Here is a 20328-nt window from a genome sequence, read left to right as displayed (position 1 = left end):
GGCCGGAGGGGAAAGGAAAATGCTTAGCGCGACAAGGGACCCAGCTGTCTGGTCTTAGCGTGTATGCGGGCGGAGGTTTGGAGCTCCACTGTGACCATTATCATGTTCCTCGCGCGATAGACGTCTAGAACCACATCAGATTGACATCTTGTTGGCACTGCAATTGATCCGTCGCTTGTACAGATTCAACACAATATCTATCCTTGTCGCCACCACGATGCGGAAACCGCCATACCTCCTCTTCCTTCTCCTTACTTTTCTATCATCTCTCTCCCTGTCCCTTGCAGCCTGTACGTTACCCTTTTCTTCGTATCCAGGCACTTATTGACATCTCATAGCGCGTACGTCGTTCTGCAAATGTACCTGCAAAGGCAATAGTACCATCATAGCCCTCGACGCGCCCAGCACGAAGAAGCCCGCCGCCCTCGAATTGAAACCCCGCGCCTCCAAAAAGACATGTAACGATTGCACCCGCCAATTCTGCCTAGGTTATGGCGTCTGCGCAGGAGAGAAAGAGGAGAACGTGCTTACAACATGCTTCCAGAGAGATTCTGCCAAAGACCAGGCAGTTGTGTTTGTCTTCATTGGAGCGACGGTGGGGCTCTTGGGGTGGGCGGCATTGCGGCCTTATGTTGAGGGATGGAGAGAGGTACGTGTAGGCGAGCGAGGCCGACTTGATCGGGAACTGACTGGAAACAGCGTGCACGAGAACGGCGAAGCTATATACCTGTGGCTGGTCAAGGGAATTAGCGAGTTGCAAGACTGGAAATCGTTTGAAAATGCATTGGATGTACAATATGGACACGAAGCAAAGATACCCGAGATGATCGTTGACTCCTTCATAACTGCTGAAGAACTCCATCATGCATACATCTAATGTGACAGCAATGTACAAGGCTGAGGTCGTATATAGTACACTGAAGCGTCTGGCTTCACTCTCCGCTGTCCTTCTTCTACTCTTTCTTCGATCCACCCTTCATGAATCCAAACCATCCCTTGCCCGTCTCCTCCACCTTGTGCACTACCTTCTCTGCTGTATTGTCGAGCGGGCCTCCGACTACTGGTGTCGATGATGTGAAAGTGGATGTTGTGTCGTTCGCCCTGGCCTCTTGTACCGCAGCAGCGATACCTAGGTTTGAGTTGCCTTGGGATTCTTGCCGCTTGATCTCCTCCACCGCCAGCTTTCTCTGCTCTGCGATTGCTTGGTCCTCCTTCCAGTCGCCGTGCAGCCACCACAGCAGCTTGGAGGGCGCCTTTCGCTCTGCCTTCTTCTTCTCCATTGCTTCTTGCTCCTCGGCGATACCTGTGACAAGAGCGGCTTGTGCGGGTGAGGCTGTTCCTGCTGCGACAGCATTGCGGGCGGCTTCGAGGATCCTGGCCTGGACTCGTTCCTCTTCGGCGAAGTAGATTGCTCGTTTCCGTCGGTTGTAGACGATCATGTCGCCTATTGAGAAGACTGCGAGGACACCGACGCAACCTATTCAGACAGTTAGCATCATTCCTACCCAGTGACCGGTTCAGCCATTGGCCACTTGGTGCCCACATACCTGTTGCAAATATCAAGCCATAGACGGTAAACCTATGCGCCGCATCCGCCGCCATTCTGCCGTACAAGTACATGTAATCCCACCTCGTCACCTGCGCCATTTTTGCCCTGTTCGCTGCCTCTCGTAACCGCTTGACCTTCTGCTGTGGCGTTTCGTTTTTCGGTGCGGGATCCGCGAATTGGAGCGTCGTTGCCCGCCCGCCAGGTCTTGTGTGCGCCCATACTCCGGTGGCTGTAAATCGCGTGGACTCTTTCGGTGATTTCGACATGATGAGCGGAAGTGGGAAGAGCACTCGGAGGGGAAGTGTTGTGGGAAGAAGATGTCGTGAAGATGGCGGAGCGGGAGAACGAATGATTCGATGATTTCCAAAAGTCGAGATGGACTAGGGTTCGATGCGGAGATTTCCGCCCATCTGCCCGCTAACGTACATCGTCGACCATACCGCTGAACTACTTATCAGATCTTTTTCGTGTGTGTATCGGGAGCTCGCTGATACGTTGATTCGAGAGGGCAGCAGAACTCAGTATGAGCAGTGCAGGCCAAAGATTGCTTCTTTCCTTGCAATGTCCTTGATCTGAGCGCAATCACACGCCATGATCCAACGTGCCCGCCTTCAATTCACACCACTCTTCCGACATCTTAGCATTGGAGAGTCTCCTTAACACCACCAAATAGTGCAGTCACGCTGTTGTCGCAGACATGGCGGAAAACGTCAGTCAGAACCTGGATCTGGCACAGATTTTGGCCACGCTTGCGAACCTGCCCAAACCAGAAGCTCAGCCAGTTCAAGATCAACAACAGCCATACGAGCCCTACCAAAGTCACCAGGGGTACCCGGAGCCCCAACAGGCATACCTAAATCAGCAAAGTGCTCCGTATCAACAATCTGCTGACCCTCGTTTGGCTGGCCGCGCGCCTCCTCAACATCGACAGCCACCTCCCAAACCACAAGGCAGAGTTTCTTCTCCGTTCATCGATCCTTCTACCATCACAGAATGGAAACAAGGTCTCCGCTGTGTGAGCAAGATAGCTTCCCAGAACCCAGACTTTGCTCCTGCGGTTCGCAAGGTAAGGCATACGTCTCTTATGAGCCCACGTATAATGCTCACGAAATGGTCAGTTGATGAAAGATCAAGAGTCAAATGTCAAGTCTTGGGAGGCTGGACGCAAGAATCTGATTGATGAACACAAGTTCAAGCGGGAGAACGAACGGACTCATCGAGCTGCGCTGTACGTCACAAGCCGTTTGTCATGACATGTGACTAACGTTCGCAGATCTTTACCAGGTCTCTTGGAAAATACACCCGCGCTTCGTGTACGTTCAAGTACACTTATGCTGATGGATGATTACTGACGCGGCACAGACACCAGAGCGTGAGAAAGAGGAATTGGACCAATATGACGCCAAGGTATACCGAGCTTCTAAAGCTATGGTCGACTCACAAACATCATCACTCAAAGTCTTGGGTGTTCCATTCTTTGGTGTAAAGCCACATCTGGTAGTTGGCTCTAGCTACGACCCGACAGAAGTCACCGACTCGCAGCCGACACCGGCGGGCGGTAAGGTATCGAAAGAGCAGCTCCTCGAATTACAGCGGAAGATGCTGAACCACTTAATGGAGCTATACGGGGACTGAGGAGACCTCTTTACAGAACGGAGAAGCTTCGTTGCCACAGAACGATCTATATTCTACCAGTGCTGATAGTGGGTGGTTGCCTGGCTTCGGACTTAGCTTTCTGATCCTAGACCAAAACGTTCTGTTCACTCACCGTATCCGTTCATTCACCACCCCAAACAGCCTCTAGCTGTAAACTTACCTATAAAGCGAAATCGGCTCGGAAATGACGTCACTTGCACGATGTTACCAGCAACAGTGGAGAGCAGAGCAAGCGCGCGAGCGCAAACGCACATCAATCTCCCATTCACTCGTCTCAGTAATTGCCCTCGACGCTATTGGCTGCTCAAGGGCCAATGGAGCTAGTGCCGTTGACCGCAATCGCTCTCATAACAACAAAACATTTACCTCTTTTGCAATCATCAGCTTCCACTCACCTCACCACGCTCGTTGAAGTATTTGATCCATTCCACATTCTTTTCGCTACTCACACTCGCTACTTCCCTCTACCCACTTCAACCCCAGTCGCTCCTTCCGATACAAACGTTCACCCTCCAAGATGAACACTGTACGCGCACTCACCATGGTCGCAGTTGCCGGTAAACAGTCTCCAACCAGCGCGCTTGCCCGCTGTTCCACTCTTGCTAACTCATACCCAGCAGGCGCTGCCGCGGAGTCTGCCCAATGGAGTCCCGCTATCAACCACGTTCTCGCTCATGCTGTAGCTGCACGTGACGACCACTGCGCTGAGCTCCCAAAGCTCTGCACAGACGCCGTACTGCTACGTGGCTATGAGACTACCCTCACCTATCTTTGTCCCGAGAATACCGAAGGCCCGTCTATCGTCACCGTCACTACCACCAGGACAACCACTGTGACGGCAGACCAGAGCCTGACCTCTAGCGTTGCTCCCGCTCCCGCTCCTACCTCGGATGTCGGAGCTGCTCCTTCAGTGCAGCCTCTCCCCCACAAACCCGTCTCGGCCACTTCGGACGTTGGAGGTCCTCCCGCAGAGGAGCCTACCACGACCGTGATCATCCAGTCAACCGTCCAAGTTACCATCACTAGATCAGTCATCAAGGTCATTCCCAGCTCTACGTCTTCGTTGCTTCCTCCCCCGTCCATCACTTGGTCTTTCACCGCGATCCTCCCTACCGATGTCAAATCCTCCCATGTCTCGGGCGGATCGTCGTCGGCGTCTCGCACTGAGGTACCATCGATAGTGTCGTCCGTCGGTCCGCCATCATTTAGCAAGAGCAGATCGGTTGGATTGTTCCCTAGCCATACTGTTAGTAGCTCGTCTTCGGTGGTTTCCACGTCTTGGTCAGCTTCCGCGTCTTCGGCGGCTTCCTCGTCTGCGTTGGATTCCACATCTACGGCTGCTTCGACGTCTTCGATGGCGCGTTTACCGTCAGGTGGTCATCATGCTCCACCTTTCGCGAACGGTACCGCTATCAGCTACACCCCCGGCATCTTCCCCACGCTGAACGCAAGGGATGAAGAGTCCACGAGGACTGTCTACTCTACGGTTACCCGCCATGCCTCTGACCATGTCTCGGATACTACTCATGCTTCAGAGACCACACACGCTGCGGCCACTGAGACTAAGAAGGGTCAGGCTGGAGACAATAGGGCCTCGTTCATTGCCTTGTTCTTCGGCGTACTGGCTGCTACCTGGCTTATCTAGGGAGTCGTAGCTACTCCTCTTGGATAACGGCATGTTACTGTAAGAAATGGAAGTTCTGGATAACATGTGTCATGGTGTTACGATGGGATGTGTAAGACCTTTTCACGAATGACACGATATGTACATAGTCATGACGGTATGTCAACATAGGGAGAAACTGAACCCTATGGACCTTGCATTACCAAGAAGTCTTTCTAGTTCACTTACTCTATCTGAGGGTAGTCTGCAGACCTGTTCAGAATTTTCTTGCATGAAGTGGTGGTGTAACGGCCCTCTGAAACATATAGAGATGTATCACAGGGAAATGAATACTTGATTATATGAATACTTCATGATTTACAACTGAAATAGACTGACATAGGCTCGGCGATGGCTGTAGCGACTTCAAACAGCGAGCTCTCCAGCAGCTTGCACAAGGAAGTGATCAAGTCGTGAAGTGACTTGTTCCAATGTGGGAGTATCTTCTCCAACTACCTGTTGTGCGCCCATAGAAATACGCAACGGGCGATTGCGTGCCTCCGACTCCAGATCATCGAGCTCTTCTAAAGCTTCAATGTATTCTGCTCTCTTCAGTTCGAAGGCTTCGCCGTCAAACGCACCCGAGCCCCATCCACAATCGAGGTAGATCTTTTGCCACACTCTTACTCGATTAATATACCGTCGCAACCAGTCAGCACCATCTGGGCCGTGCTGCTGCCTCAAATGCTGGATCGCGGCAGTTGTGTCAGTTGGAAGACGAATGCCTCCCGGAAAAAGATTCTGCATGATAATGGGATCCTCCAAGATCTTGCGCGCGGGTGGATGGGAAGGATCGTCGTCCTCTCGGGGATCGTAATACGGAACCCATTCCAAGCTTTGAAACTTTGCAATAATCTCATCAAGCACGGTCTCAGCTGGTCGTCTAGGTGCTTTCTCCCATTCGTTGCGGTCAGGTCCAACTGAAGACCACTCAATTATCGTTTCTGTATTCGGTGAACGTTCAATCTACTTGCTTGCAAACAATTGACATACGGTCCTGTGTATCATAGATCAAGTCAGTACCGTAGTGACCGCTATACATATCACCACTTGTCAACCTCAGCATATGAGGCGGCAGTAGCTTGGTATCTTCATCTTGTTTGACCCTTTCACCCCACCGCAAATCCTCAACGAAGTCTGTGTCACCGGTGTCGGCGAAGTATGTTACCGCTTTTGAACGGGGAATCAATTCGACGCCGAACCACTGCCACGCTTCGACAATGTCGCTGCGCATTGCAGGGATTGACCTTATCAACTGAATGACCTCGGAATCCAGGCCTATCTTCTCGAAAATAGAAGTTGCGACGGTCTCGGAAGAGTGAGGTGGGCGAATGATATCAGATGGAGATATGTAGCGCATCGTGACGAAGAGATCGAGAAGCTTCGTCAGGCGAGAGATGAAGCCCGCGTGCTTCTCAGCGATGGCCTCCATTACCGCGAGTGTTGTGGGAATGATGACGAGCCGGTGGAGGTGATGGATGGTTCTAAGGGCCAGGGGTCGTGCGCGTACCTAGGTAGCTTCGCGATCCAATCACCAGACGCGCGACCGCGACGAACAACCTCAGGCTAGCCTTCACCACCACTCAGACGAGCGGCATCGCCAACAAACCTCTCCCAAGACGACTACGCCCACGGTCGACTTCCGCTATCGCACGGCCCTCACACGACTCTTCCAGCATAGATCGGTGTGCGCGCACGAGAGCCATCCCGCCGACACGACGGCATTGATCGCCTTCGAGATTCGGACACCGCCTACGCTCACGTAACCCTGCGAAAGCTACCGCAACTTCACGACCCTCCCAATCGCCAGACGCACCTGAACAAGTCAGCAAAATGGTTGGAAAGAAATCGGGCAGAGCCCAATTGAGGGAAGAGGGTACGGCATCGGGACACCACAGCGCAAACATGGGAACTAACAAGCCTGCAGGTCTGGAGCGAACGGACAACAACATGGACCTCACGACATGGCCCCAGGTCGGCATGATCAACCAAAAGAACTACTACACCGAGTTCCTCAAGCGCGACGAACAGTTCCTCGCCGTACGATACCCCAAGGATGAAGAGAGGGCGCGCATAGTACAGGAAGCCAGGGACAAGGATCGCGCACGCGCGTTGGGTGTACCGGCAACGGAAGGAGCGACACCACAGGTTGCGGACGAGATAATGGAAGACGCCGAGGTCTCCTTCGCATCAAGAACCGACATCTCCAAGCTCATCGTGATACATCCTGGTAGCCAGAACTTGAGGATAGGCCTTGGATCGGACGCACTACCGAAGACTGTGCCTATGGTCATCGCGCGCAAATGGAAGGAGAGTGAGGACGAGGAGGATGAGGGGGAGCCTAGCCCCAAGCGGATGAAGGTCGAAGGTGCCGTGCCCGCCGATGCGCTGCCTGAGAAGTGGTTCGGAGAGGATGTGAGTATTTGAGTGTTGATTGCACGGGCGGTGCTAACTTGCGACCAGTTTGCCGACCAGTACATGGCCATGTCATCCGAACTTAGGACGAGGATGCGTTCCAACAAGCGACGAGTGCTACCCAACTCGAAAGACCTCGTAATCAACTTCAACCGAAAATCACCCCCAGACATTATCTCCGAACACAATGACATCAACCGCATCGAGTGGACAGAACTACCTGCAGACCCCAAGAAGGCACCGGACTTCTTCACTGGGCACGATGCGCTGCGGATACCCGAGAGATCCAACCCACGATACAAGCTGTTCTGGCCTATACGGAACGGCACTTTCAATGAGAAGGACTATCGCGACCGTAATCAGATCTACCATGATCTCTCCAAGATACTAGAAGAGGCTTTCCGGAATCAACTTGGTATTACCAGGTTAAAAGACCTTGTCAACTACAAGTGCGTCTTCATCATACCAGACCTCTACGAGCGACAGTACGTCACGATGATACTGGACATTCTCATGCGGGATCTTGGCCTTGGAAAGGTCTGCCTGCAGCAAGAGTCGCTTTCGGCTACTTTCGGTGCTGGCTACGGTGTTGCCTGCGTAGTCGATATCGGTGCTCAGAAGACATCGATCTGTTGCGTTGACGAGGGCCTTTGTGCCGAGGAGTCCCGTGTCAACCTCAAGATGGGCGGAGCTGATGTGACGGAAACATTCATCAAGATGATGCTCTACGGGCACTTCCCGTATGCCGACATGAACCTGAAACGGAGATACGACTTCCTACTTGCCGAGGAGCTGAAGCAGAAATTCTGCTCTATGGATGAAGGCTCGGTCACGGTACAAACATGGGACTTCCATCTTCGCGCTTCGGGCCAAGACACGCGGAAGTACACTTTCAAGACGTATGACGAGACCATGCTTTCTGTCATGGTGAGTAACTCAACAATTATGTAAGATGGGCTTTGCTGACGAATTCAGGGTTTCTTCAAGCCTTCCATCTTTGAAAACGCACGAAAACTTGAGAACAGGAGGAAGGTCGTGCCACGCTCAGTCGACCTCTACGACGGCTCACCCAATGATCCTATCTCGCAAGCACAAATCGCCATCATCGAAGCCGCAGCCGGTAAACCCGTGGTCCCCACCATCAACGGCGCGTCAGAAGCCGTAAACAACACAGCACCCGCCTCGACACCCCAACGCCCCCAGCCAAACCCCTTCAACCTGCTCGGCCGCCTCAACGACAACGAAGGCACACCCCGCTCCTCCGTAGCCGGCTCACCCGGCCCCGAAGGCAGCAACACGCCCAACCCCGACCGCGACACCCCCATGGGCGACACAGACGGCGCCCCCCTCCTCTTCCGCGACCCCATCCACGAAAAGACCAAACTAGCCGAAGCCCGCGACGCCATCCTCCCCATCCACTCCCTCGACGCCGCGATCCTCGAATCCCTCTCCCAAGGCGCCCGCGGCGACGACCGCAAACTGCGCGACTTCTTCGGCGGCATTATGCTCGTTGGCGGCGCGTCCAAAACACCCGGGCTACGCGAGTTCCTCGAGATGCGACTCCGTGAGTTGCGACCGGGCTACGGTAAAGAGATTCTTGTGGGGCCCCCGCCGCGCGACTTTGATCCGCAGGTTGTGGCGTGGAAGGGGGGGAGTGTGTTTGGGCGGTTGAGCGGGCATGGAAATGATGGCTGGATTAGTCGGTATGAGTATGATATGTTGGGGGCGAGGCTGTTGAATAATAAGTGCATGTTTGCTTGGTAGGATGGAGTGAATAGGGATGCTGTGGATAGGTCTCGTAAGGAAGGTCGAGATGTGTGATCTGTTGGAGGGTGGGTGTTTAGATGGGTGGGTTACTGGGTATTGTTAGAGCAGCATGGGGTTGGTGTGGGATGGTGAGAGTAGACAATCGGTCATGGTGCATCCTGGTGGGTTCACCGAGGGTGGTATTTCTTGTCGTATAACAATGTGTTATGAATACAGCTTCCTCAAAAGCCTGCTTATGGTCATACTCCAAAGTCACTATAGCGGCGTTCTTGATTACAAGAATGTAGCTTGTAAGTCGTGATTGTATTTCGTCTCATATCGCATACACTAATGTAACAACAGATGAGAGTCAGACCGCTTCACCATGTGACTGTCACATCTTGCGACCGTCAATACGCCATCATAGCCGTGGCACCATCTTGCGCATACATCGCACACTCTCTTGAAACCCCTCTCACGTGTGGAAGCCACCAGCTTACAATGGGACATCGGCGAGCTCGCAGACCTTCTTGTGAACCTTCCAGTGCTTCTTCTGGCACTCAGTGGAGCAGTACTTGCGGTTCTTGCACTTGGCACAAGATAGCAGGGCGTCACCTCCAGCTCTAGCCTTGACACCACATCCACCACACAAGTCCGGCTTGTTGAACTGCTCACGAAGCTCCTTGACGACGAGCGAAGTTGATGAATCGGTCATACCAGTGCTGAAGAGACCTCCCGGGCCAGGAACATTCATCATCTGGAAACCCATTCCGTTAGCGGGCTCAGAGGGTCTAGCGTTGGCCTCTTCGGTGATGCTCTTGGATTTGAAGTCGTAAGGTACGCCGTTCTTGTAGCCGTTCGGACCGAAGAGCGCCTTCTTCATCTGGCCCTGCGCAGCAGGCATGAGACCACCTTCAGTGTAGACCTTCTTGAGCATGGTGATGTAGGCAGCGGGGAGCTTGCATCCGAGAGTCATGGCACAAGCACCGAGTAGGACGTAGACGTAGGTGGGATCCGGTCCCCAGTTTCCGAACCACTTCTCTTTTAGGCCGACAGGACCAGCGAGCATCTTCGCCTCCTTCGTAGCGATCATGTCGACGAGGATACCGGAGTCGAGGTGATTGCGGATGAGTTTGGGGTGAGAGCAGTAGGGGGCGTAGGTGCTGTATGCACAGCAGCGTCCTGCTTCTTCCTCAGACTTGCCTTGAGCTCGCGCCCTGGCCTGAGCGGCTTCCATGAGTGGAAAGAGACCGGCTTCAGTATCGAGAGCTTCGACGATTTCGAAGTCGTGGTCTGACTGGAAGAGACCTGGCATGGTGTTAGTCGATGAGGTGCTCGATTGAAGTATGCTCGTCACTTACAGTATCCCCAGGCACCCATCTTGGATATTCAGTGCTTGTAGTAGTTGCGTACAGGAGTGGAAGATGAGCGGTCGATGAAGCAAGCAGTCAAGGTGGACTACTGCGGACGATTGTTGACTGGGCTGAGCTTTGCTGTGGAAGGTGAGTGGTGAAGTGAAAACGAGAGAGCACGATATGAAGTCAGACAAGGGTACGCGTCGCGTCACACGTCATACGTGAGGTCAGGCTGCAATGTTCGCTGTGGGGGAAGGAACGACGACGCGTGGTCCCGTGACCCAGGCGCCTTCCTCAGATATTGCCATTGCGACCTCAAGCAGCAAATTGGGGCACTTCGTGATTCAATCAGCCTGATGTCCGCAAAGCGCCGTGGGTACAAACACCCCTTCACTGTCCGGCCTTCCGTGCGAATACCCGATCTGTCCATTGTTCAGCTTAGAGGGGGTCTAATTTTTCTTCGCACCGATGATCAGCATTATGTATCGATTGGTGAGAGTATCCCAAGTGTTTGCCAGCGACATCACTACTATAAACTGTGTCGAGAGTTGTATCAATCTGATGTGACAAGTTCCAGGTATTGGACACATACTCACAAATTTTCCATTGAACAAAAACGCATACGATGTCCTGCAGAGGGCGAGTGTGGCTACTCTTGTATGCACATCTGGGGTGCACTTGAGCTTTTGAGATATCCGAGAGCATGCGCAGACGCTGTTATATCTCTTTGACCCTGAACCGCAGCGGCGGGCTAACCACCAATGCGACAGGCAAGACCTCACCTCACCGCTCCTTGCTCCGCCTTCGGCGTACCGCCTCTCTCACCTTCACTGTATCACCATGAATTTACAAGCGTCTAAAAGGCTAGCGAGAGCTGGTTATTTCTTTTTACCACTTGGCCTTACTCTCTCGATCAACCACTACCTCACGACACACCAAATCATATCCGAAGTGAGTCGCGTCTTGGGCGACAGTCGTCGCAATAGTCACTGACTCGTGTGCAGAGTATCACCAAAGTAATACCCGATGGCAGTCATCCATGCTCGCGGTGCAACCAAGAAGGCCAAGAAGCACCAGCCTATCCTGCAAGTAACTTTCCGCGCCATTGTCCTAATACCACAGGCTAACATATCCAGCTTCGGTGGTAGACTCCTTCGCCTCCGCGTAGGTCCACAACGTCGTACAGTCTCGGTTCATGAAGATATGCTATGCAAGCGGTCCAAAGTCTTCAAGGACCGATTCCAGCCTGAACGAAAAGACGTCGAAGGCGAATGCGTCATCTGCCAGGAAGGCCTCGATCCCATGGTCAAGACCCTCACCTACTGTAAGAGCTGTGGAAATAACCTGCATGAAGACTGCATGGAAGAGTGGTCCGGTACAAACAGTACCTGCCCCATGTGTCGCGCGGAGTGGGTCATGCCGCCTTTCCTCAACAGTGTCGATCTCGAGGATACAAATGCCAATGACTTTGACATGTACGTTCAGTGGCTCTATGGACACACTTTCCCGAAATACGCAACAGAAGACAGAGACGACGGAGACGACGGAGACGAAGTAGACCACTTCGTCCGACTGTACGGTGCGTATTTCGTGGCGGCGGATTACCAAGACGACGAGTTCCTACAAGCCGTGCGCGAGGAAATCATCCATTGCAGTCTACGGATGACGGTCGACTCTCGCTATGCAGAATTCGCTCAGGTGTTGAGGAACTCGGTTGGACCCGGCTATGCTATCCGATTCGTCGTCGATTTGTTCACTCTTCGATACATCCAGAAACATCAACTCGACGACACCGATGACGATGACGATGACGATGACGATGAAAACCCGATGACTAATATCAAAATCTCCAAGAGACTTCTCAGATGTTTACTCGAGACGGCGAAACCTCAGAGCGAGGAGAACGACGAGTATGTCTGGAGCGTCATGCGCGCTTGTGGACACATCGAGTAGGTCAAGTGGACTGGATATTTCCGAGGGAAAAGAAGTGGAGTATGAGAACCGGCAGGATTCAAGAAGATTGGAGCAGATACATGCGCAACATCAAAGCGTTGATGTCCAGTTTTGCAACTGTCGTTGACTTTCTGCTGTCATTCGGGTCTGACAAGCCAAGCCATGGATGTATTCAATCTCAAAGCTCAGTACGAGATGGGAAAGACTAGCGCATGTTAGAAGACATATCTGATACCTGTACATTACTGGAGTGCTTCATAGGCACAGTAAAAATAGCTCACCAGCTTTCGCAAGACTTTTACATGAACGAAGGATTCAGATCTTCCAACTCTCTACCAAGCTTGATCAACAGCATACCCACGTAAAAGCACGAGAAAACAAACAAAATACCACATCCACTCTCATTGGGAAAGGTGTCCTGTCGTCTCCGCCAAGCCGCTCGCATCCTATTCCCAAACTCGCATCCCTCACCCAAACCAGGTTAGTCATCAAACCACCGAAGAACAGCCAGGTTCCTGCATGCGCACTAACCAAACCCGGCATTGTAAACTTCATCAATCACCCACCACCAACCCCCTCCAACCAATCACGCGCACTACGCAGATGTGCGCACGACGCCCGAGGAATCCGGGTCGGAGGGTTTGGCACGACCGTCTCGCCGTTACGCACGTTTGTTTTTGCCGATGATGGGGCTGAACAGCGTGGGAACCACGTTTTCTCTTCTAGCAAGCACCTGGGCATGCAAGGCGCAGGTGGCCCTGCGTTTTTTTAGGCTGACAGGCGACTGGTGTATTCGGTATGTTCCGGATGGGAACGTGGGTGGAGGTACATATTGGCTATAGTACTTCGAGGTAGTGAACCGCTTCATCAATTTCGTCTTTCCGACCTGCTTTCGTGTGTGGGGGTATTCAACTACCAGGACGCCACAATGGCTGCTACCAGCACCCCACCAGAAAAGGCACCGCACATATCCTCCCAACCCATCACCTGGACGAACTGGTACAAGAAGATAAATTGGCTCAACACAACCCTCGTCATCCTGATCCCAAGCTACGGTCTCTACCTCGCCCGCTCCACACCTCTCACCCTCCCGACATTTCTATGGAGTATTGTCTACTACGCCACAACCGCCTTCGGCATCACAGGCGGATACCATAGACTATGGAGCCACAGATGCTATTCCGCACGCCTTCCCCTACGCTTATTCCTCGCGTTTACAGGAGCAGGAGCGATTCAGGGAAGCATACGGTGGTGGAGCGCTAATCACCGAGCTCACCACCGATGGACGGATACGATGAAAGATCCCTACTCGGTTATGCGCGGACTCTTATTCTCGCACATCGGATGGATGGTGTTGAACAACGATCCGAAAGTTAAAGGGCGGACGGACATCTCTGATCTGGATAGCGATCCAATCGTCGTGTTCCAACATAAGCATTACGGCAAACTGCTCCTGTTTACAGCCTGGATCTTTCCTGCCGTGGTTGCTGGACTGGGGTGGGGCGATTATTGGGGTGGCTTTGTGTATGCGGGGATTATACGGGCGTGTTTCGTACAACAGGCTACGTTTTGTGTGAATAGTCTTGCGCATTGGATTGGCGAGCAGCCGTTTGATGATCGGAGGAGTCCGAGGGATCATGTGTTCACTGCGTTGGTGACAATGGGTGAGGGGTACCACAACTTTCATCATGAGTTTCCGTCTGATTACCGTAAGTTGCTGTTTCCTTTGAGCTATGGAAGCTATGATAATACTGATGCTTGAAAGGGAACGCGATTGCCTGGTACCAATACGATCCGACTAAATGGCTCATCTGGATCATGTCGAAGATCCCGGTCTTTCCTCTAACATACGACTTGAAGACTTTCCGCTCGAATGAGATTGAGAAAGGTAGACTCCAGCAGCAACAAAAAGCTCTCGACAAGAAGCGATCGATGCTCGATTGGGGTGTGCCACTCGCTCAGTTGCCGGTGATTAGTTGGGACGACTTCCAGACTCAGGCTTCAGCCAAGGGTGCTGCTTTAGTCGCTATTGCTGGAGTGATACACGACGTCTCGCCGTTCATCGCTGATCATCCGGGGGGCAAGACGCTCATTAAGAGTGCGATTGGGAAGGACGCTACTGCGGTGTTCAACGGTGGTGTATATGAGCATTCAAATGCGGCACATAACTTGTTGTCGACAATGCGTGTTGGAATATTGCGAGGCGGACAGGAAGTTGAAGTTTGGAAAACAGGTGGTGAGAAAGACACCAGAGACACCAAAGGGCTCGGTGTTGTCAGGGCTGGTGATCAGATCACCAGGGTAGCTGCGCCAGCTACAGCAGCCACAGCAGCCTGAACAATATGAGGTCGGGTATTGAGTCATTTATTTCAGACACAGAACTCTGGTATCGTATACGATTCTCATCTTACTTGCCCGAAGGCACCTCCTCCCACTGCACTCCGACCCATTCCTCCACATATCCGACTTCTCCTTCCTGAACATCATTGGGTTTGCAGTCTTTGCTGCATACTGCCATGATAATAGTGCCCCATTCCATGCCGTCGAGACTCATCTCATCAGCCTCAAGCTCGGTGATCGCATGTGGTGTTAGTTGAACCTCGAAGACCCTGTCCGCGCCACAGGTCGAACAGCGAGGGAACCCAGCCCCACTTCGTGAGCCTGCTGTCTTGACCTTTGCGTTCGACGAAGGACCATTCTCCGAGTGTGGACCCAGAAGCTTGCCGATAGCATCGTTGTCGCTGTACAGGAGCGGCTTGCCTTTGTACTCATATCGTAGCACCTGCTCTGCATTCTCTCCGATGCGATCTGCAAATTTTTGGAAGGTCCTGTCCATGGACGACTCAAAAACCTCCTTGTCTTCTTTCCCACCACCACTACCGCTCCCTTCGTTGTCTGTGTCCATCCGCACGTTCGCTGGAATCGAGGGTGTTGAGGGCGCGTCTAACGTCTCGTATTCGGCGTCGAGGTGATAGTGAGGGAATGGCGTAGGAAAGGCTGAGTCTGCTGGCCATGGCTCATGCGGACGCGGGGGTTGTTGTTCAGAGGGAGGTGGTGATGAGAGACGAACTTTGGACGCGAACGTCTCGGGGAGGGTCGTAGAGGCTTCGTCTTTCTTCTCTTGGGGCTCGCTGACTTGCACTGCGGGCGTGGGACTCGATGCGCCGAAGGGATTGGTACCTGGTTTGGAGAAGGGGTTTGATGATGCTGCGCCATTCGGGTTGGACGAAAACGGGTTCGAGAAGGGATTCGCGGATGTCGATGCGCCTGTCCCGTTCTTCACTCCGAACAGCGACTCGCCAATCTTGGGCTGCGGCTTCTCTTCCTCCTTGACTTCCTTTTTCTCGGCCCTGGGGGCGTTCGCCTTATTGTTGGCGCCTTTTGCGATGCGCACTCCGCGAATGCCCCTTACACTGCCCTCCTTTCTTCTACACGGCTTGCGCCGACATGTCCAGATGTAAAGTCGCCGCTCGTGGCCAGGAAAGTTGTCGGGAAGATCGCCGTTAAGTTCGAGGAGGAGGCTGAGGTAGCCATTGCAGACTTTACATTTTGCTAAGGCGCCAGAAGGGGCTGTCTTCTCGTCTATCCAGCTCTACTATGATCGTCAGAAAGACGCTCGGCGTGGTTGATGATGTGCGTACCGGTGCGCCTCCAATGTGGGAAATCGCGTCGCCCGTTGCTTCCCTCGCCGCATATCCTAGCAGAACATTCGTCTCGGTGTAGTCGCCTCCATCGTCTGAGGAATCACTGTCATAGGGCGCCATTCTGGTTGTTCTTGTGTATATTTCCACAGTTGGTTGTTTGGCGGGGTCTAACTTTTTTGAATATGACGCGGGGCTGCTTGGTGGCCAATGCGCCTTTTGTCGCACTGAGCGAATTTGACCAAGCCTGCAACACCAACTCTTCGTCGCTCATCCACACAACCACCATGGGCGCCCCTTTCGACTTCGCGCCTGAGCGGCCGGATCACATGCAGCAGATCCTCGATGGACTGGATCGCTACAACCCAGAGACGACGGGTGTCTTCCAGGACTATGTCATGCAGCAGTGCGAGAACCAGACGTACGACTGCTACGCCAACCTCGCCCTGTTGAAGCTGTACGTGTCCCCCCTACTCTTCCCCCCATGCTACAAGATGAATAAACAACCACAACGTTTCCTATTACCCGAGGGATGGAGCATGAATCACTCCCCCGCTGAAGTTTATTATTAGCTCTATCTGACAGCTTTCTCCTGACTACCATTGTACCTCAAGCATCAACGTTACATCTGCTAACCACGATGCTCCAGCTACCAATTCAACCCACACCTTGCCCGTGACGAGACCATCACCAACATCCTCGTCAAGGCTCTCACCGTCTTCCCCAGCCCCGACTTCTCCCTGGGTCTCTCCCTCCTCCCTCCACACGTCCTAGCTCCTCTTTCATCTTCATTACACAACCCAGCTGCTGGCGACGCGCCGCTATCAGAAGCTGTCCAGAAGCTCAACGAGCTGAGGAATTTGCTTGAAGGTGCCGACTACTCTACCTTCTGGTCCACACTAGACTCCGACGACCTGTACGCCGACTTGATTGCCGATGTCTCAGGGTTTGAGGAGCTGATGCGCGTACGCATCGCTGCAACCGTCAGCCAGGCGGTGCGCGAGGTTGACCGCAGCATCCTCGAGTCGTGGTTGAACCTCTCTGGAAGCGAGTTCGACAACTTCGTCGGAAGCGTTTGCGGGTGGAACATCGATGGTGCTAAGATCAAGGTGCCCATCAACAAGGACAACGAGGCTAAGGGCACCGTTGTCCGCGAGAACGTCAAGTTCGATCGTAAGTACACCAGCACCACAAACGTCGAGTCGCCGCTAACAAGCCTATCAGAATTCGCAAGGGTCATCAAGAGGGCATACGAGCAGCCCGCATGAGCGACACGATTTATAGTATGACGACATGAGGCTACGGTTTGCACGGTCGGCGTTTGAGGCGGACATTACAACTGCATCAGTATGCGACAGAAGCGTACCAACTGGCCTTCGACAACCGCACAGGTTGATTTCGATGGCTCGCTATATACCCCAAAAGTACGCCGCTATGAGCAGGGCCCAGGAGCATGAAATCTCCATGGGCTAACAAACATCCAATCACATAAATCCGACAAAGTTCAGACAAAGTTCACTGCTCCTCCTTTCCTTCTTTCGCAATCTAGATCTCCTTTCCGTTTCGCTTCTAACAACCCAGTCCCTGTCAGAAAACGGTGGATGACGGTTCCATAGGCTCGGAGAATCCTGACCTAAGCTTCTCACACTCGCCAATAATCAGCCGCATGTCTATCATTCGTTATTAAATGTCCGACATCTCGAGCAACTTCTGGCTTGTAACATGGCGCGACTGTCGAATTTGATCGTACTGCGATAGGGAGTGGTGCCAAGTCGATGCGCAGCGGCCCCGTGAATTTCGCTTATGCGCACGCCACCTTTGCCTCTTACCAACCGTCCAACCCTGTCAACAACAACACCAAGGACAGCTTCTACGTGTTTACCATTGCGCATTCCAGTCGATAACAATGTGGCGCGGCGGGTTAGCTCCTTTCGATCAGGTTTTGACCCTGACAGCTGAAGTTTGTTCGACATGATCACAGCCTGGAGTGTGCTTTTTGCGTTGAACTATGCAACGCGAGCCTGCGATTGTATATGGTCATGGTAGGGGTCGATGTCCTTTGCGGAATTCCTTACCTTCACTTTCACCTTCACCTTGGTCGGTTGCGCTTCGAGAGAACCGGTGTCCATATTCCTCCAGTACCTACCAGTAACATTGCGAGCTCACATGCCCGTCCATATCACACACAACATACACGAAATCTCCACATCATCGTCCAAAGACCGATCCTACTGACTTGGAACAATTCAAGTCGAAGTGCGCTGGTAGCAACATCTAGCTCACGTCACACGCGGCTTCTCGTCAGGTCTCACTCGTGATCGCCTCGGCTCAGCTGCTTCAGCTACCTGCAGCTTACACGGAGCTGAACGGCCCATCAGTTTTGATCACATTTAAAAAGCGATTGAAAGTCTGCAAAATCGCCGAGTTGTGCGACCATACCGAAGACCGATAATACGTCATCATGCCTCTCCATGGATTCGTACTCTTTGTTGTGTGCGCCATTCTCACCTTCGCGACCGCGCAAGCCAGTCCACTATCGTCACCGCAGCAAGCGCCTTCTGTCAAGCGCTGCACGAATGCCGTTGTCAACCCCTCATTCGAGATCCCTGTGCTGTCTCCGTGGATGGATATGGTGACCGGTTCGTGGTACTCGCGCGGGATATCCACCTCTCCTACAGGCGGACACTCCGGCAGTAATCTCTACGCCGCGACATCGAATAGCTCAGCGGTCCAAGCTACACTCACGTTATCGCAATCCTACATCGATCTTCCTGTCGGTGCGACGGTCGATTGCTACGCATGGGTTACCGGAAGGAGACCGAATGGGCAAACGCGCGTTGAGATCTTCCTGGATCAAGTCAGCTGTGGAGAAGCAGTTCATATGGGGGCTGGAAAAGAAGGCTGGACGAAGGTTGGAGGAAAAGTTCAAGTGCAAGATGTACCTGGAGGCGTTGGTCATTCGGTTGCTATCAGTGTGCAGGGCGATGGCGTTGAAGATGAGGAAGGCTGGAGAGTGGCTGTTGACGATGTTGGTGTGATGGTCGGATGCTAGACGAGCGGAAATGAGTGGCACGAATCAAATGATCAGGTCAGGCTGGGTAGAGAAACGTCGTGTCAGCGGGAGATTGTCCAAGGGCTAAGATAAATAAAAGTGTCCAACGAAGAGCCGTCACTGTCGAGTGAACTTGATCTACCAGAGACAAGGAGAAAGATACGGAGCTATGATATCCACAGAGGCGAGACCGAGTATCTTACTAAAAGACTTCGCGCTAGCGGTCGGATTTGGCAGCTGCAGTACTCTACCCAGAAGTATTAACTATCCCCCGATCGTCGATCAACCGCGATCTTCAAACGCTTCAATCACTCCGGTTCCTTCAATCCAATCTCCGCCGCCTTCCGGTCACAAAACTCGGCCATGTCCACATCCTTGATACTCAGTCCCTCGGGCTTATGCGTAGTCCACTCAATCTCAACCCTATTATACAAATTCGACCAACTCGGATGATGCTTCTTGACCTTGCACTCATCCGCAACGAGCGACATGAATCGCCAAGCCTTTGCGAAACTGGTAAATGTAAAGGTGCGCGTGATACTCTTCTTCGCAGCGTTGATTTGCCATGCAGGAGAGAGGCTGGACACGCGTTCGGGTAAGTCAGTGGGTTGGTTGGCAGCGTAGATCATGTTATGTGCTGCGTCTTGTTTCGGCTGCGCTGCCGGACTAGATGACGGACGAGAGCCAGTGGATAGTGACCGGAACCCCGTCGTAGTGCTTGCGTATCCCGCATAAGGTAGGGGGTTAGCTTGTTGCGGCCGGATTTGCGTCTTGCAGCGGGTCAGCAAAGACGTTTTGGTGCGACAGTGATGCTGGCACAACGCGATGTACGATGGGCTGTGATTTGTTGGTTAGATGGGTTTGAGTTCTGAGTCATCAAGGCAGGTGTTCGGGGCTTTGGTCAGACGAGGGAGTGGCTTGTTTGTTGGTCTTGGGGTCTTGGGGGAACTAGTCGTTGGACTTACGGGAGAGCCCGTAAGAGATTTGGGGGCCTTGTCATGATGTAGATGGACTTTGGTGGTGATGAGGGGTTCAAGTGCAAGCGAGCGTTGATGGATTGCGGCTAGTTCCTCTTCAGAAAGAGTATAGGAGTAATTTAGCAGACTGTGCTAGAAGAGAAGGATGATTAGTTGCGAGTTGCACAACAGATGCAAAAGCGATGCATAGTGAGGAGCGGAGTTGGAGTGAGAACTAGCTACTACGATACGCCTTGCAAACGCGCATGGACCAAGGGTCTCGAAGATGACGGAGTACCCAAACGGCCATGTATCTAATCAAGCTTTTGAGGAAGACAATGA

General features: G+C 52.8%; 10 protein-coding genes across 10 annotated transcripts; 6 read left to right on the top strand and 4 right to left on the bottom strand.

Annotated features, from left to right (window-relative positions):
• Positions 1 to 217: 217 nt before the first annotated feature.
• Positions 218 to 877, top strand: J4E78_009569 (uncharacterized protein; the record flags this gene model as incomplete). The annotated part of the gene is made up of 2 exons (XM_049370158.1): positions 218 to 290; positions 339 to 877. The coding sequence occupies 2 exons, from the start codon at positions 218 to 220 to the stop codon at positions 875 to 877; spliced, it is 612 nt and encodes a 203-aa protein (XP_049218158.1).
• Positions 878 to 953: 76 nt separating this feature from the next.
• Positions 954 to 1815, bottom strand: J4E78_009568 (uncharacterized protein; the record flags this gene model as incomplete). The annotated part of the gene is made up of 2 exons (XM_049370157.1): positions 954 to 1477; positions 1548 to 1815. The coding sequence occupies 2 exons, from the start codon at positions 1813 to 1815 to the stop codon at positions 954 to 956; spliced, it is 792 nt and encodes a 263-aa protein (XP_049218157.1).
• Positions 1816 to 2246: 431 nt separating this feature from the next.
• On the top strand, positions 2247 to 3184 carry J4E78_009567 (uncharacterized protein; the record flags this gene model as incomplete). The annotated part of the gene is made up of 4 exons (XM_049370156.1): positions 2247 to 2615; positions 2668 to 2777; positions 2823 to 2862; positions 2912 to 3184. 4 exons carry the CDS (start codon positions 2247 to 2249, stop codon positions 3182 to 3184), a joined length of 792 nt encoding a protein of 263 aa, XP_049218156.1.
• A 2050-nt stretch (positions 3185 to 5234) lies between these two features.
• Positions 5235 to 6300, bottom strand: J4E78_009566 (uncharacterized protein; the record flags this gene model as incomplete). The annotated part of the gene is made up of 2 exons (XM_049370155.1): positions 5235 to 5812; positions 5862 to 6300. The coding sequence occupies 2 exons, from the start codon at positions 6298 to 6300 to the stop codon at positions 5235 to 5237; spliced, it is 1017 nt and encodes a 338-aa protein (XP_049218155.1).
• Positions 6301 to 6701: 401 nt separating this feature from the next.
• Positions 6702 to 9047, top strand: J4E78_009565 (uncharacterized protein; the record flags this gene model as incomplete). The annotated part of the gene is made up of 4 exons (XM_049370154.1): positions 6702 to 6744; positions 6796 to 7283; positions 7332 to 8210; positions 8259 to 9047. 4 exons carry the CDS (start codon positions 6702 to 6704, stop codon positions 9045 to 9047), a joined length of 2199 nt encoding a protein of 732 aa, XP_049218154.1.
• A 478-nt stretch (positions 9048 to 9525) lies between these two features.
• Positions 9526 to 10409, bottom strand: J4E78_009564 (uncharacterized protein; the record flags this gene model as incomplete). Its single annotated transcript, XM_049370153.1, has 2 exons — positions 9526 to 10337; positions 10391 to 10409. The coding sequence occupies 2 exons, from the start codon at positions 10407 to 10409 to the stop codon at positions 9526 to 9528; spliced, it is 831 nt and encodes a 276-aa protein (XP_049218153.1).
• Positions 10410 to 11410: 1001 nt separating this feature from the next.
• On the top strand, positions 11411 to 12337 carry J4E78_009563 (uncharacterized protein; the record flags this gene model as incomplete). The annotated part of the gene is made up of 1 exon (XM_049370152.1): positions 11411 to 12337. One exon carries the CDS (start codon positions 11411 to 11413, stop codon positions 12335 to 12337), a length of 927 nt encoding a protein of 308 aa, XP_049218152.1.
• A 928-nt stretch (positions 12338 to 13265) lies between these two features.
• On the top strand, positions 13266 to 14674 carry OLE1_2 (stearoyl-CoA 9-desaturase; the record flags this gene model as incomplete). Its single annotated transcript, XM_049370151.1, has 2 exons — positions 13266 to 14046; positions 14103 to 14674. 2 exons carry the CDS (start codon positions 13266 to 13268, stop codon positions 14672 to 14674), a joined length of 1353 nt encoding a protein of 450 aa, XP_049218151.1.
• Positions 14675 to 14744: 70 nt separating this feature from the next.
• On the bottom strand, positions 14745 to 16101 carry J4E78_009561 (uncharacterized protein; the record flags this gene model as incomplete). Its single annotated transcript, XM_049370150.1, has 2 exons — positions 14745 to 15929; positions 15979 to 16101. The coding sequence occupies 2 exons, from the start codon at positions 16099 to 16101 to the stop codon at positions 14745 to 14747; spliced, it is 1308 nt and encodes a 435-aa protein (XP_049218150.1).
• A 164-nt stretch (positions 16102 to 16265) lies between these two features.
• Positions 16266 to 17246, top strand: J4E78_009560 (uncharacterized protein; the record flags this gene model as incomplete). Its single annotated transcript, XM_049370149.1, has 3 exons — positions 16266 to 16435; positions 16628 to 17151; positions 17203 to 17246. The coding sequence occupies 3 exons, from the start codon at positions 16266 to 16268 to the stop codon at positions 17244 to 17246; spliced, it is 738 nt and encodes a 245-aa protein (XP_049218149.1).
• Between the last annotated feature and the right edge of the window lie 3082 nt (positions 17247 to 20328).

Source organism: Alternaria triticimaculans (genome assembly GCF_023758025.1).
Source record: "Alternaria triticimaculans strain BMP 0046 chromosome Unknown scaffold_21, whole genome shotgun sequence".
In the NCBI taxonomy this organism is placed as follows: Eukaryota; Fungi; Ascomycota; class Dothideomycetes; order Pleosporales; family Pleosporaceae; genus Alternaria; species Alternaria triticimaculans.
The sequence above is the reverse complement of the archived record's forward strand: the minus strand, read 5'-3'. Positions and strand labels throughout refer to the sequence as shown.